This window comes from Heloderma suspectum, chromosome 16 (genome assembly GCF_057233095.1).
Source record: "Heloderma suspectum isolate Gila_16-S chromosome 16, 16-S_ref, whole genome shotgun sequence".
NCBI lineage: Eukaryota > Metazoa > Chordata > Lepidosauria > Squamata > Helodermatidae > Heloderma > Heloderma suspectum.
The window spans coordinates 1,329,172-1,344,918 of record NC_139473.1 but is presented as its reverse complement, the minus strand read 5'-3'; the positions used below and the strand labels follow the sequence as shown (position 1 = coordinate 1,344,918).

At 59.2% G+C, this 15,747-nt stretch overlaps 1 protein-coding gene across 2 annotated transcripts in view; it reads left to right on the top strand.

Annotated features, from left to right (window-relative positions):
• Nucleotides 1–15,747, top strand: part of SMG6 (SMG6 nonsense mediated mRNA decay factor) — a 101,048-nt gene that overhangs the window by 53,916 nt on the left and 31,385 nt on the right. For both annotated transcript variants that reach the window (XM_084822614.1, XM_084822615.1), the window contains exons 11-13: nt 2,080–2,196; nt 4,281–4,446; nt 12,434–12,635. In XM_084822614.1, coding sequence (XP_084678740.1) covers nt 2,080–2,196; nt 4,281–4,446; nt 12,434–12,635 — 485 coding nt within the window. The remainder of the gene's footprint in view (nt 1–2,079; nt 2,197–4,280; nt 4,447–12,433; nt 12,636–15,747) is intronic.

The window sequence follows — 15,747 nt, the reverse complement described above, 5'->3', positions numbered from 1 at the left end:
TGTTGGCCTAAAGGGTGCCACGCATCGAAAGGTGTTTTGTCTTGCAGAAAGTACACAAGTTGGGGGGCGGGGGGGCAGTCCTCAGTGGCCACCATCTGTTTGCAACCCCCATCCCTGGGCGTGGCCCACCCGGGCCGGCCACCAGGAGCTGCCCAGGCCGGCCGTTGCTCAGTTTGGCCTCTGGGGGAGCCTGTGGACATCTGGGTCGGAAGGTGGTTGGGCAGGAATCTCACGAGGGGGCCGTTCTCTGTGGGGCCGTTTCCAGCTCGCGTCCCATGAGCGTCCTCAGCAGTCGTGTGCATTGCGTCCTTCTCTGCAAGCCTTCCCTACCCTGCGGCCCTCCAGGTGTGTTCAGCTGCAACTTTGATCATTCCTAGCAAGCAGGGCCAACTTGGTGTCCTCCAGGTGTGGCTGGGGGTGATGGGAGTTGCAGTCTGACATATCTGGGGGAGGCTGTTCTGTACCATCGAGACACGCACGTTCCCGAGGTACCTTTTGGGGCTCTGTGAGAGCTGTGCCCTTCTCTGTCGCTGGGGGGCAGCCATTCTGAGGGGCCAAGAGGAGGCCTGGTGCTTCTCAAGGCTCCTGCCCAGGCTCCTGAATGGCTCCTTAGAGTATTCATCCATTTGATTTCTGTCCCGCCTTTTCACTCCCCAGAAAAATGGTGCTCAAGGCAGCTATCAGTGCCGTCTCAATGAACCAAATGTTAGTGATCAGTGGCGCCCGTCGTGCTCACCCCCGCCTGTTCCCCCAGCTGGCAGGACGGCACTTCATGCTGCGTGGGTGCACAGGCCAGGGCAGATCTGTCAGCCGAGCCACACTCTGGAGGAGCCTCTTCCCCCATGGCCGAGGCTGCAGCCCCGCCTGCTGGGGCAGAGCCGACACCGTGCTGATAGTCCTTCTGGCACTTCGTGGGCCTCTGCTTGGCGCAGGAGCAGTGAGGCAGGCTGACCCGCCGGCACTCCGTACACACGCACCCCTCCCACCCCTGCAGGCACTGAGGTGGCACATCCCAGGTGACAGCAGCGTCATCGGCTGCGGTCCTGCCTTCCCTCCAGCTGTGGCCTGTTAGTTGTGTGTGGGCGGAAGGTGGAGGGGGGGGGGTCTACCTCGACGAGAGACCTGATGTTAGTCTTGCATTAATTAATTAATTAATTAATTACCTGTTACATTTCTATCCCGCCTTCTTGTAAGGAACTCAAGGCAGCTCACAGGGTCCTTCTCCTTTTATCCTCACAACAACCCTGTGAGGTAGGTCTCTCATAATCACCCAGTGGACTTCATGGTCGAGTGGGGACTTGAACAGGGGTCTCCCAAGTCCCAGTCCAATGCTCCAACCGCTACACCATGCTAGCTATTTTTAATCCACCCAATAATGAGCGTTCGCTGGACAGATTACAAACAGAGAACAGAATAAAATGCAGTACTAACATTTAAAAGAATCAGATACAATACAGCCCAGGAATCGATAAATGGACGGATGCATAAGGATAGCCATAAAAATCTTTAAAAACCAAATATCTAAAATGCCTGGGAGAAAAGAAAGGGCTTGGCCTGGCACCAAAATGATAACGCTGCAGGCGCCAGGCATGTCTCCTTGGGGAGGACATTCCAAAAAAGAGGTGCTGTCGCAACGAGAAAGCCCTGTCTCTCTCGTAGCCACCCGCCTAGCTTCCTTCGGCAGGGGCCCTTACATTGGTGTATTTTGACCAGACTCTCGGTGCTCTGCTGACTACTGGTGGATCTTCAATTTCCAAAGCCCGGGAGGTGGGCCTGGGACCCCTCTGCAGTTAAAGACTTCACCGACCTGTGTGCAGTGACCCGGAGTCACGTCCTCTTGCTGGAGAGCACAAGGAGAGTGGCCTCAGGCCAAGGCCCACTGAGTGCCGAACGGTTGGCCAGAATCCCAGCAAGCAGGAGGCGCTGGGTGGTGATGGTTGCCCAGTGGGCACTCACCTGGGGGCCCTGGTGGGGCATCCACCACCTTCCACCTGCCAGGACAGCGTGGCCACGGGGCGGGGGCTGTACCCACCATACCCACTGTCCCGGGGCTCACCGCTGCCTTGCTTGTGCCCACAGAGTGCCTCTCGGAGGACTGCCGCTCAGTGATCCAGGAACAGGCCACGGCCCTGGGGCTCTCCATGTTCGCCCTGCTGGTCCAGCGCTGCACTGGCCTGCTGCGGGATGTCTCCCTGGGTAAGTCAGGAGAGGCGTGCTGCTGCTGCCAGCAGATCCTGCGCTCCCCTCGCTGGGGAGGCACCAGGGCCTCTAGCTGCAGATGGAGCAGCCCACCTGGCCCAAGCTGCCACCCGCTGGAGGGGCTGGGCTGCACCTCCCCGCGTGCCAGCAGACTTTCTTCTGCACGCCCAAAGTAAGCGGCAGTTTTCCCTCGTGTACAGAATATCCCTAGAATACAGCAGCTTGTTCAGTCATTCCTCTTGTCTCTGCTGGTGGTGCCCATCTCACGCCAGCACCTCTTACACCAGGCTATGAGGAGGTTTTAAAGTATTCCAGGAGAGCTGGTGGCAGCCAAGAAGGGTTGAATTGGGGAGCTTCGATTTATGCCAGCAGGGAGTTCTGTAGGCCCTGAAATACAAACACTGCTAACAATCAGAAACCCCTCAGGTGGGATGGCCCAGAGGAAGAGTGAAGGCGCCTCATGTGGCGGTAGCTGTGGGATTGCCCAGTGAGGCATTCATCCCCCCTGTGAGTTGTAGTCCCACACATCTGGAGGGCGTCAGCTGAGGCATGGTTGGGTTAGGCACCCCTTGGCCTTGGCGTCGTGGTGTTGGCCAGGAGAAAACTGTCCCTGTGTGCCTCAGTGATTGTCTCCCTTCAAGCCCCAGCCCTGTTTAAGCAGAGGCCTGCCCAAGTCCTCTCTCTGCATGTCTGGTGTCCAGCAACCGCACGCAGAACCGCATTTTAATTTAGTCCCTCCTGAGGGTTACCTGAACCTCAGGTTCCCAGGAGCAGAAGCACAGCGCTGGGAGGAAGTGGCCTCCAGCCCCACTCCCCAGACCCAGAGATGGGCTGAGTCCCTCCAGGGCAGTCGGAGAGCAGGCCACCTCCAGGGGCTAGCCAGCAGGGTGATCAGGCTTCCCGGCTGGAGCCAGGACTCAGGGAAGCAGGAAAGGGTGCCTCCTCCCTGGGTCAGGCCTTTGTTCCCTGTAGCACCGGGGAGGGGCTGCGGCTTCGTGGCAGAGCCCTGCCTGGCATGCAGGTCCCGGGCAGGATCCCCGGCCGCGCCAGGAAGGGCTTGGAAGAATCCTGCCTGAAAACCTGGAGAGGAGCTGCTGCTGGTCAGTGTCGACAGTACTGGGCTAGATGGACCCACAGTCTGACTCAGTCAAAGCCACTTCCGACGTTCCTAGTGCAGTATTGCTTGCTCTGACTGGCAGCAATGGCTCTCCAGGGTCTTGGGCAAAGAATGGTCTCTCCCTTCACCTGCTAGCGGAGGTCCTGGTGATATCGGGGATCGAACCTGGGTCCTTTCTTCTGCATGCCTCTGAGCTGCGATCCCTCCGCAGCCCAGTTGGTTGGCCTCCATGTCAGTCAGTCAGGGCACAGGGACAGGGCAATGAAGATGCCTCCAGGATTGCCCTGCACTTGTCAGCTGGAGTATGAGTGGGATCAGGGAATCCCAGCACGTCTTTAGACTCTCCCTGGGATGCGGTTTCTCCCATTGGACGGCAGAGAAAGAGGAGCGATCGAGGCTATGCTGGAGCCCCACACAGAGGGACAGGCCTGGTTCCCACATAATAACCCAGAGGATGGTTTGCCGTTGAATCGTGGGTTGTTGTCAAATTGCGGGTTATCATTATGTGCAAACCCTGCACTGTGGTTTAACTATGGGTTGTTAACCACAAACAACCCAGGAAGAGAAGCCATGGTTGTTGGGTTGTGAACTCTGGGTTGTTCATGGTTAACCCATAGTTAAACCATAGTGCAGGGTTTTTATGTAACGACCACCCACAATTCAGCATCAACCCATGATTCAACAACAGCCCACCATTCAACCCATACTCGGTGTTATCATTCCATGCAGACCAGGTCCATGCCTCCCACCAAAGGGGGGGCTTAAGTCCCTCGGGTACGTTTCCTCCCCCTTCACAGTGCACGGTTTGGGAATCGCCACTCTGGCTCCTGCCCAAATGATATCCCGTCTGCACTAGAGGGCCCAGACGGGGGTGCATCAGGGAGCCACGGAGGGGCAAGTGAGGGGCGGTGCAGGGAAGGCCGTGCTTGCTCCAACCCGATCCCTCTCGTTCTGCTCTCGGCAGCCGCTCAGGCCCAGGAGGGCTGCGAGGATGATGACAGCATCAAGGTCTCCTCCTTGCCGCAAGACCTGAAGGAGCTGCTGCCCAGCATCAAGGTTTGGTCCGACTGGATGCTTGGCCATGCGGACGCCTGGAACCCCCCACCCAGCGCCCTGGAGCTGCCCAGATCGTACGTCCACACCCTGGCAGGGGTCTTCACCCAGTCCTGGGACTTTCCAAAGAAAAGGGTGTCTGTGTGTGTGTTGGAAGTGAATGAGAACCTCTTACTCTCAGTCTCTCGATCTATCTCAGCCGTCCCCAACCTAGTGCCCTCCAGATGTGTTGGACTACAACTCCCATGTTGGCTGGGGGTGCTGGGAGTTGTAGTCCAACACATCTGGAGGGCGCCAGGTTGGGGATGGCCGATTTGTCTATCATGTCTGCATCCTGCCTTTCCTTCAGAGAAACCCAGGGATGACTTATACTCCCTCCCTGTGAGATAGGCTAACCTGCGAGATATCGACTGGCCACCCAGGAACCCCAGGACAAAGCTGGGATCAGGCCCGTTCCTAGAGGAGAAGGTTGTCAGTGGCTGCTGCTCCTGATGGCTACACCCCCAGTCTCAGAGGCAGTTGCTGGGGAACACAGGCAGGCGGGCGCTACTGCACTCGTGTCCTGCTTGTGGGCTTCCTAGAGGAGCAGCTGGCTGGCCACTGCGGGAATAGAATGCTGGCGAGATGGGCCCCTTGGCCTGATCCAGCTTCAGGACTCTCCTGGTGTTCTTATGAACCCAGGTCTCCTCAACCAAGTCCAGCGCTGCACCTGCTGTTTCCCTATTGCTCTTGGCTCAGACATCCAAGGATTCAGGGTATCTTTGGTGCACTCAGCAAGGGACTGTTTGGATTCCCCTGTTCCCCTCTCTACCTGTCTCCTGTTTCTCTGAACTGTGACACACGCCCCAGAAAGGGGCACCCTGGGACTCAAAGCCGGGGCTTCTGGAAGGGTTAACAGCTCTGGCTGGATTCTGTTTACATTTCTTTTGGCTGCCTTTGCATCTTTTTGGAACACCGCCCCCCCCTCCCCCCGGTAACTGGGCCAAGAGGTCTTATCCCATCGGGCTCCATCCCTTGCTCACCATTTCCCCACAGGTCATCCCGTCCTCGTCTGGATCCTGAACCTCCCCCACGCACACCCCGCCCCACACACCCAATTGCATGAATGCAGCGGAGGCAGGTCTCAGGGTGATGGTGGGGAAGGCGCCTGGGGAACCTGGCAAGAAGGATTCGGCAGCGTGCACGCACACACACCCCCGGTCTGGAGCAGGCGGGATATCCACCCATCCCCAGCTTCTTCCCCCTTTTATTGCTGCCACTTTTTGCTTCTTCTTTTTCTTTTTCGTTTTGGCTGAGGAAATGGAAATCTCACACAGGAAGTGCCGGGCCCCATTTTGGGGAGAGGGACAAGTCTGTTTTCTGTTTGCTGGCTGCTCAGGGTTGGCTGGCGGGCTGGGACCACTGCCTGCTCATGTGAACTGTTGCCCATCTTTGGGCAGGAGCTCAACCCCGGAGTGCGCTCACAGGAGCCCGCCACTTCCTGCGCATCCCGGCTCCCTTCCCAGCCGGGTTTGCACAGCAGCTGCTCCGGAGAGGAGGAGGAAGAGGAGCCAGCTCCTTCCTCCTCCCCCCCCCCCCCGTGCTCCCTCGGCTTCACTGCCAGGACCTGCTGGCAGCAGATGCGTTCCCTGCTTCTCTTCAACCCCACCGCCCTCCAACGCCTACAGGCAACGTCACCCACGGCCACTGCAAGCACCGGGGGTGGGGGCTTAGCCAACTTTGTCTGGGGTGAGCGTGGAGCTCTAGTCTCGTGGGGGGGGGCATTTGACTGGCAGGGGACTGAGGCAGAGAGACAGTGACGCGCCCAAACCCCAACAGCACGTCTGTGGCAGAGGCAGATCTTGGGGCCAGACCGCCCGCCCGCCCTTGTCGGCCGACCTATTTCTTCCTGGAGCGCTCAGGCCCCGTTTCCCACTTTTCTACACTGCTCCCCTTCCCTGCAGGGACGGTGACGCCAGAGGCCCACCTCTGCCCTGGGGGGCAGCCAGGGAGGGCCCCCAGGCCTCTTCCGTGCACTCCAGTGTAGGTGTGACGTGCTCCAGCCAGGTGGGCAGCTTGGAAGCGGACTGGCAGCAGGCATCACACATTGGCCCTGCAGGAGTGGGCAGGGCTGGGTTCCAAGCCCAGGACTTGTTTCTGGAGCCCGGCCTCCGTGTTGGGACAACGGCCTTGACGGGGGGCAGAGGTGGCATGCTTTCCCCATCCTGCGCCTGGTGTCTGAGCAGGGTGAGGCCCAGGGCGTGACTCCCCTCACCCACAGACAACTTAGGGACAGATGCGTTCCCTTTGCCGCCTTCTGCTGAATGATTGTGGAATTGGGGGGCAGGCCCCCCTTGGCAATATGCTTTGAGAGCAGAGTTCTAAAGTAGCACTCTGAGAGTCAGATCCCCCCCGTTGGCTGCTGCCCCCCCATCCCCTCAGCTCTCCTCTGGGCCCGGCTTGGCACGCCCTGCTTCCCCCGTCCATCGGTTCCCAGGGAGCCAGCGCAAGCAACGCGCTGAGGCCGGCTAAACTCGGCCCAGCTGTGGCACTGGGTTTATTGCTTTCAGCTGGTACTTGAACCCGGGTCTCTGGCTTTGGAGCGGTTCCCAGGTTTAATCCCTGGAGCTTTCTCTGCAGCTGTATGACACTCCGCTGACCCTGAGTGAGGATAGGAAAATAGAACGGGTGCCAAGCCAGCGTCTCTTTTTCATTTGGAGCCTGGCGGCCTGCCCGTGACCAGGGTTACATAATGGGAAACATCGCCGGGCTCTGGAGAGCCCTCCATGCTTCGCCAGGCTGCCGGGCCCTGCGCGCTCCGAGGCAGTATATCTTCCTAATTGGCGCTCGGATGCATTTATCACCCGCCTGGATTTTGGAGCCCCCTCCTCCTCCTTGTGGACAGGGGGCCGCATTCCGCCCCTCTCGCAGCTCTCCTGTTGGACGTGGGCGAAGGGTGTGTGCTGGGAGGGGGAGGGAGGATGTGGCATGGCTTGCACGCCAGGTGTGTGCGGGGTGGGAGAGCAGGCATTTCCTAGGGCCTAGGAAGGAAGCCTGTTTTCGGGGGCAAGTGGGTTAGCCAAGTGTGAGGAGCTGTTTTTCCCCTTCAGCAAGACACCCCTTTTGGCTCAGAGGTGCACGTGGGGGGGGGGGCAATAACACATATCTCTTTCTCCCCCTCATCCCCTGGGCAGAGGGAGGTCAGGACCGTGCATGTCCCAAACGTGGCCCTGAAATTGGCCGCGTCTGGGAGACGCAGTGCTGGAATCCCGTGTTGTGGAATTCCACTGTATAGACCACGGCTTCTAGCTCTTTGAGCAGCCTTCCCCAGCCTGGCGTGCTTCAGGTGTGTTAGACAACAATTCCCAGCATCCCCTAGCCAATTTGGTGTATGTTCTGTGACCTTCCAGGGAGGAGGAAACTTGCCAGCGGGGTACGGTGTCAGAATCCGCTTCTCCCAGCTGAGATGCCTCGTCCCTCTCGCCAGCAACGCCTGCTCAGATTGGCAACGGCTCTCCAGGGGTCTTGGACAGGGAGAGGGGCCCATCACAGCCTTTCTGCCGAAGGCTGAGCTTGGGACCAAAGCCTGGGCAATCCCGCTGAGCCACAGGTGTGGATGGCTCTCCCAGGGTGTTCCCTGTACTAGAACCCTAGACGTGGAAGGGGCCATTGAGGCCATCAAGTCCAACCCCCTGTTCAGTGCAGGAATCCAGTTTCAACCACCCCTGGCAGACAGGTGCCCAGTCTCTGTTTGGAAACCTCCAGGGACAGACAGCCCCCCACCTCCCTGGGCAGCTGGTGCCATTGCTGGACTGCTCTGACCGGGAGGAAGTTTTTCCTGATGCCCAACCGAATCCGCCTTCCTGTCCCTGAGGCCCGTTATTATTTCGTGTCCTGCAGTGTTGGATTGCAGAGAACAGGTTGCGGCCCTCTTCTGTGTGACACCCTTGAGGGATTTGGAGAGTGCCGTCGTCTCCGCCTCAGTCTTCTGTTCTCCAGGCGAAACATACCCAGTTCCTTCATTCTTTCCTCATAGGACTTCGTTTCTCGTCCCCTGATCAGCTTTGCTGCCCTTGTTCCAATGTGCCTGAATCTTGCTTAAAGTGTGGTGGTGTCTAGAGCTGGACACGGTATTCAAAGTGAGGTCTGACCAGCTTAGAGTAGAGCGGAACAGTCACTTCCCATGATGCAGAAACTATGTTGGCTCTCTGGAAGCTCCCAAGGACAGGCTGGGCAGTGGTGCTTTGGGCACAGGGAAGCCTGCTGGGAGGGGCGATGGGGAAGAGGCTGCCAGGGGCAGGGGTCAAGGGGAGCCTGAGCTGCCTGTCCGTCCCCCCAGCCCCGAGAGTGGGAGAAAAGGCCCGAGCGGTTTGCCATCTGGAACGCAGCGCTGGGCTGCTTCCACCACACGCTTTCCGGGTTTGTTCTGCAGCTGTGGGCCTGGTGCGTGAGTGTTTGAACAGGCTGGTATTACACAGGAAACGGCCACCTCCGTGGGGCCCCTGCAGCCCTGGAACACGGGGTCATTGTCTTCGGCATTCGCACCGCATGTTGAGGAGGCCTGCGGGGCTCGGGTCCTGCCGGCGAGCCTTCAGGCTCCGCTCCCCACCCCCAGGCCTGGCATGCCCCTGCCCACTTCTCCAGAGTCTCCTCCCCGTGCCCTTTCTCTTTGGGCTGTGCCCGCCTTCCCCTCCACTTTGCCCTGGCCCGGCAGCCTTCCCACCTGTTCAGCCCTGGAATTCAGGGCGAGGAAAAGGGAAATAGGATGGCTGGTCTGGCCAGGGTTGTTGGGAGTGTATGTGGAGGCAGGTGGGGGACACAGTCCTGCTTTGGAGGAGAATCACGGCACCCCTCGGCTCACGGGCAGCGCCTGTTCCTCCTGCGCCGTTCCTCCAGCAGCCTCGTGTGCTGGCGCTGCTAGTGAGTTGGATGATGGGGGGCTCTGCAGCTCTTCTGATCAGGAGTGGGGCGGGGTGCACTTTCGGGAGCAGGCCAAGTCGGGCCACGGAACAGTTCTTCCCAGTGGCGCCCGAGGCCATCCAGGGCAGAGCCGGGTCTGTCATCCTGCAGGCTGCATTTAGCCCCCATCCCCACCACTTGCCATGACCGCCTGCAGCCAAAGGAGCGCCAGGATTGGTGCTGTGCCGGCCTCCAGCACATGTTTCGTTTGCCAGCAGGCATTCCCCCCCCTCGCCAGGGAGCTGTTAGTGCGAGGGAAGGCGGCCCGCGGAGGCAAGCAGGGCGGTGCACAGGCCTGCCCTGCATCCCACGCGGTGCTGTGAGTCCTGTCCCTCCTGAGGGGGAACTCCTGCCCCTCCTGAGGGGGAACTCCTGCCCTGCCTCCCGTCCCAGACCAACGCTCGGGGCACACCCTTCGCCAAAGGGCGGCGCTGCTCTGCAGTGGGGGACCACCCCCCGCCCAGGCGCTGCGCTCCCAGCTCCCCGCTGCTGCGCTGCCTCCCTCCTCCCTGGAGTGCGATGTAGTGGGGCTCAGCGGCGAGAGACGGGTTTCCCAGGCCATGGCACGTCCCCCCAGGCAGCGTGCCTGTTGGAGGTGGCCCAGAGCCACCCTGTCGCATCCGGCACTTGTCTCTGCAGCCCAGCCCCAAGGATAAGCTCAGGGCCACAGGATCGTGCCTCTTCTTATTTTCTGGGGGGGGGGGGGTCGTAGAAAGTTCAGTCGCTTTTAACCCTTACAGCTCTGTTTATTTTCAAGCTGGTAGCGCAGGCTGAGCGTTTCCCGTTACCTCACAGGGGACCCTTGGAGAGCGGCTCCCCCCTCCTCCCCCTCCCCCCCCAAACATGTTTGGGGCCTGTTTGTGTGTTTCTTTCCACCTTTAAACGTTTCTGACAGCCAGACCTGGCTCAAGCACAGGGGGAGCAATAGCCCTGATGCGCTGGGGGCAAGCTGGCCAAGGGCCCCCGGGGCCCCTCCCTCCCTCGGCCCGGGGGTGCAGGCGTGCTGATGGTGTGCTGGCCTTTGATTAATGGCAGCTCATTCCGCCCAGTTCCCAGGACACTCTTGAAAACAAGATGTTTCATTTCAGTGCGAGACTTCCCTCCTCCTCCTCCTCCCCCCGCCCTGCTTGCACCACCCTCCCCACCCCCCGAATCCCCTGCATTGATTTCAGCAAATAAATGAGTGCAGATTGTCCACCTGGAGCAGCTTGCTTGTGTGGGGAGGGGGTGGGGGGAAGGAGGTTTGGGGCAGGGGGTTTGCTGAGAACTCTCCCTTCACGCCTCCTCCCAGCCCTTGGAGCGTGTCCCGAGGAAGGTTGGCACAGGAGAAACATCTGCGCAGTCTGGAACCTCTGGTCCCTCCATCCCGCATCCAGCTGTGCCCCCTCCCCTCTGATCCCCCACAGCCACCCCCAAGAATGACACTCGCAAACGGCACCGGGCAGGAGCCCTTCGTGGCTACGGCTTCTCCCCATCAGTTCCGGCTTGGGCTGAGGCCTGACGGCGCACTTACTGGAGAGCAGGTCCCGTAGAGCTTGGTGGGATTTACCTCTGAATAATGCAGCCAGGATTGCATTGCAAGCCCATGGGACAAAGCTGGCTTTGGAGAACTAATGTAATTTCTCGTTTTCCACGTGTGTACATTTTGCATGATTTATTCTGTGTGTGCATGCGTGCGTGTGTGTGTGGTTGGTGCTGTTTTGCAAGGGTGCTGAAGCCCCTTCCCGCTCTCACCTCAACCCCGAACACTGGAAAACACGCTACCCTCCCCCACACACACACACCCTGCCTCTCTGGCTTCTGAGGTTTCTTCAGGCCTGCCCCAGATGTGCCTCTAGCCGTCTCTTTGCAGCTCTGCAGGGCTAGAAAAATGGCACTCTCTGTTCACACTCTCTGCTCTGTGGGCCCAGAAGGTGACACGGAGCCACCCACGCAGGCCTCACCCCTCCCTGAGGTGCTCTTGAGTGTAAGGCTGCGGCCAGAAATGAAACGGATCGGGGTGCCAACAGAGAGCCCTGCTTGCGTCTGCCGGGGGCGGGGGCAGGGTTGTCTCCCATGTGATCGGCCCATACTCCTGTGTCTCTCTGTGGGACACAGACAGCGCTCTGGCCCCGGGTCAGACTGTTTCTCCATTTAGCCCTGGGGGGTGGAGGAGGGTCTTCCCCTTACCAGTTCCCCCATCCCCGTAACTGGAGCTGGCGGGGCTGGATCCGTCCCCCTGTTCCCTTCCCCACCGCCCAAATTGAGATATCCAGCTCCTTGAAACAGGCCTCTCTGTAGTACAGGGGTGGGCCGCAGGTGGCAGCCTACCCCTCACCGTTGGCTATGCTGACTGGGGCGGATGGGAGTTGTAGTCCAAAACGTCCGGAGAGCCAGAAGTGTCCCACTCCAGCATTAACAGACGTTGCCCTGCAAAGCGCTGTGTGCATCAGTGGCAGCCTATTTTTAATCATGATACTGTATTTGTACGTTCCATATATGCATAATTATGTATATATTTTAAAGCTCAGGTTTTGAAACAGAGTGTTCGTTTCTCTTAAGCAAAAAGCAGTGTCCCTTTCTTAAGCAAAAAGGAGATGAAGAACACAGAAGCATTTCCAAAATTTTTCTCCAAGGCAATGAGAGCTAGAAATTTGGTTAGTGTTGAGTACTTCACACGCGCACACATGCATTTATGCTGGCATTCTTAGGATGCTGAATTCTGGATTGGGCAACAAGTCTAAGCCAACAAGTGAGCCCACAGATGGAGCGACTACACACAGCACTAAGAAATGGGGGGTGTGGAGGAGCAAAGCCCACCTCCACAGTAGAGAAGAGCTAGGGGGGCATGCTGTGAAATGCACCCCTTTTCTGGGCCTTGAGCAGAAACTGCCTTGGCATTTTCAAGCTCTGAACACTGAGGGCTGGACCCTGTTGGTGGATCTGGCTTTTGTCCCCTCGGCCAGGGAACTCCAAAGGGCGGCCAGCACCTAGCCGAAATACGGGGCTCATCGGCTGCAGTTAGCAAGAGGGCAAGCAGCCCTTTGATCCTGCAACCTCGCAGGGGGGCATTTTGGAGTGAGAGGCAGGGCTGCGAGGAAGATCCAGGGTGTGCTCAGCTCTCCCCTCTCCCCCCCCCCCATGCAGGGTCTCTGTGGACGTGTGGGCGACGTTGGCCGACTTCTGCAACATCCTGACGGCCGTGAACCAGTCAGAGGTGCCCCTCTACAAGGACCCGGATGAGGACTTGGCCTTGCTCAGCCTGGAGGAGGACCGGCTGCTCTCAGGCTTCGTCCCGCTGCTAGTTGCCCCTCAGGAGCCCTGCTACGTGGAGAAATCCTCGGACAAGGTCAGGGCCGGGGCATGGCGCCCCTCCTCCTCCTCCTCCTCATCTCCCCCCCCGCCCTCCGGGCTTTTCTTCTTGGGAAGCATTTTTGTACAAACGGAACACGATTAAGTCATTGAGAAAGGGTGTTAAGGGAAAATATCGACCTTTTAGCCGCTGACATCCAGCTCTGTGTCATGAAACCCCCCCTTGACTTCCTTTTGCGCTGTGTGTGTGTGAGAGAGAGAGGGAGGGGGGGAGAGGGAGAGAGAGCGCTTGCTGGCATGCCGTGTTGCTGGCCGTTTCCTCCCTTGCTTAAAGCGCGCAGCTTGTGTTGGCAGCGCTTCCCGCTGCTCCAAATGGCTTGCATCATGCTCGGAACAGCCCCCTGCTCTCCCCCCTCCCCGCCCCGATGACTGACTGACTGACTGCAGGGCCCTGCGTGAGGAGGAAGCCGGCCAGATCGATCTCTTCCCCTGAAGAGCTGGGCGATAAAGAAGCTGACAGGCACCGTGTGCTGGAGAGCGGGAGGCTGCCGGCCGCTCCCTCCGCCTGCCCCGCGGCTGCTCCCCCGGCCCCTGCTCTGAGCTGGACCCAGCCCCGGGCCTTGCAGCTATGGGGTTCCTCCTGCCCAGAGCCACATCCAGAGTGGCCACAACCTGCTAGGTCCCTGCCGTGGAGGTGTTCAGGGGCAGGGCGGGCACTGGCCACAGAAGGTTGCGGGTCCGATCCTGGGCCCCTCCCTGCCTCCCGAGCCCCTGGAGAGCACCTGCCAGGCAGAGGGGGCAACAGCCAGAGCCAGTAGGAGATCCTTGTTCACCCGGGTGAGGTTCGCGTATGTCCCACAATGGGCTCATCGTCGCCTTTCTGATTGGGGCATGTTTTCCCTGCAAGGTTAAAAGGAGTCGAGGAGCCTGAAGCTTGAGGGAGATGCGGGTGGGCTTCTTCCGCAAAATGTGGCTTGGCTCGCTTGTGCGAGTCATAACTCAGAGCTGCTTGCTTGGAAGCTCCTGTCCGCAGTGCCCCTGTTGCCCAGGGGGCTTCGGGTTCCACGGATTGGCCTGTGGCAGGTGGGGCTCTATGCCAGGGGGGCGCAGCCTCACCCAGAGGGCCTCGCCATTTTCCCCCAAGCACCAGTTGTTGGGGGTTCCCAGCTCTTGTGCGCCCCCCCCCCCCAATCCTAACAGGCTGACATGCCTCTCAGTGGAGTAGCTTCAGGCTACAGTGTGCTGGTATTTTGGCCCCATAGCTTTCTCGGGTGGAAAGGGGCCTCTTCGTTCCCTCAGTGCCTGATCTTACTGGAGATGCTGGGGATCAGACCTTCTGCATGCCAAGCGGGGCTGAGCTGCGGCAGGCCCTCAGTTTTGTTCTTGAGAAATGGGACTTGATGACCAGGCTGGGTGATGGCTGCCTATTCTGTGCCATGAGCCCTGTCCTCTGGTTGCTGGGATCCCAGGTGGGCCCAGCCCCACCCGTGTCTACCCACGTGTCCAACTGGTTCCAGGTCAAAGGTTGTCGTGCTTTTCCCCCAAGACAGGTTTAGCTGACACGGCCTGAGCTCCACCGAGGAGACTCTGCTGTCTGTCAGCACCTGCCAGAGCCTAGCTAGCAAGGTGCAGAGGAGAAAGGGTTAATGCCCTTTGCACCACTTGTGCAGGGGGGGGGAGGGGGTCCTGAAACCTGAGCCCTTACTCAAGCCTGACACATGTTAATTTTTTTTAAGGACTTTTAAATGCCTATTAAAAACTCCAGGAGTGCCCCCGCCCCCCACCGGGGACCCAGAGAATGCCCAGCAAGACGTGTGTTTTTCTCATTTGTGGGGCTGGCAGGAAAGAGCCTCTCCTTCCCCTGAGAGCAGTGCTGGCAGCCTGCAGCCAAGGCTCTCCCTCCTGCACCCAGCCCCTCTCATGGTGCGGTACCCCCTTTCTCCATCCCCCCCCCCCCCGCCGCCCTTCCGTTGGGCAACATTCAGTGAAATCAGGCTGGCGGGAGAGAGATCCCAGAATTCTCTTCCCTTCTTTGTGCCTCTAGACGTTCGTTGTGGTTTTGTTTGTGTGTTGTGTGCATTACTATTCTGTCCTTCCTTCTGTGGAGCTTGCCAGCGCGGAGGGGCGGGATTTACAGGGGGTCCCAAACCATTTCCCATCCAGGTATCGAGTAGGTGCTGTAGTATCATGGGCCCCAAAGGGCAGTGGCATGCAGGAGAGGGGTGAATAGCGGGGCAGATTGCTCTCTAGCCTGGCGCCCCTCAGCTGTGGCACATAGGAAGCTGCCTTGTACCACTCTTTGTCTGTCTAGGTGGGGGCGGGGTCGTCTGGGATCTAATTTGGCTGTTTTACTAGGGGTGGTGAATTTTTTTCAGCTTGAGGGCTGGATTCCATTTCGGAGAAGGTTTTGGGGGTCACATCCCAGGGGTGGGCGGGGCCAAAGGCAGAAGCGGGCGTGGCCAAACATGCCAAATATCCCCGCCTACCGTAGCTTCAGGCTCTTCCTGCCAGGAACGGCGCCCTAGGAGAGGAGAGGCATTTCAGCTTTTAGGATGGGGAGCAAACTGTATCAAAGCTTGGACCCACCGAGCAGTGGGTGGTCAGGGGAAAGGAGTGTGGCCGTCGGGGGAACCCCAAGGGCCAGATTGCAGCCCCAGGCGGGCAGGATTCGGCCCCCGGGCCTTAGGTTCCCCACTGCTGCCCAGGACCTCTCAGCCACAGCCAAGTGCAAAAGCAGTGGCTCGGCCAAGCAGAAATATGCTGCACAGAGCCCGTGCTCAGCCCAGGAGTGTGTGATTGGTACCAGAGCCAAGCTCAAGAGTCCTTTGACACACAAATCCCCCCCTGGTTTCCTGCCAAGTGTCCTTTCCGAGCAGCCTAATTTTGCCAGGGAAGACCGCTTCCTAGTTGTTGCTGTTGTTAAACAGTTGGGAGACAGAAATTCTTGCTGATTTACTGCAAACCATCCAGAGATCTACCCACAGATCCCAGTCTGCCTTCTGCCTGCCCCTGTTCTAGGCCAGTCTTGCCTCCCCCGGCTCCCTGGGGCTCTCTGGCATCTGGGGGGGGGGCAAGGGTCTCTTCCCCTGGCCTGCCCCCAGACCCTCCCCAGGCAGTGCTGTTGTCAGCCCAGCCAGGACAAAGAGTGT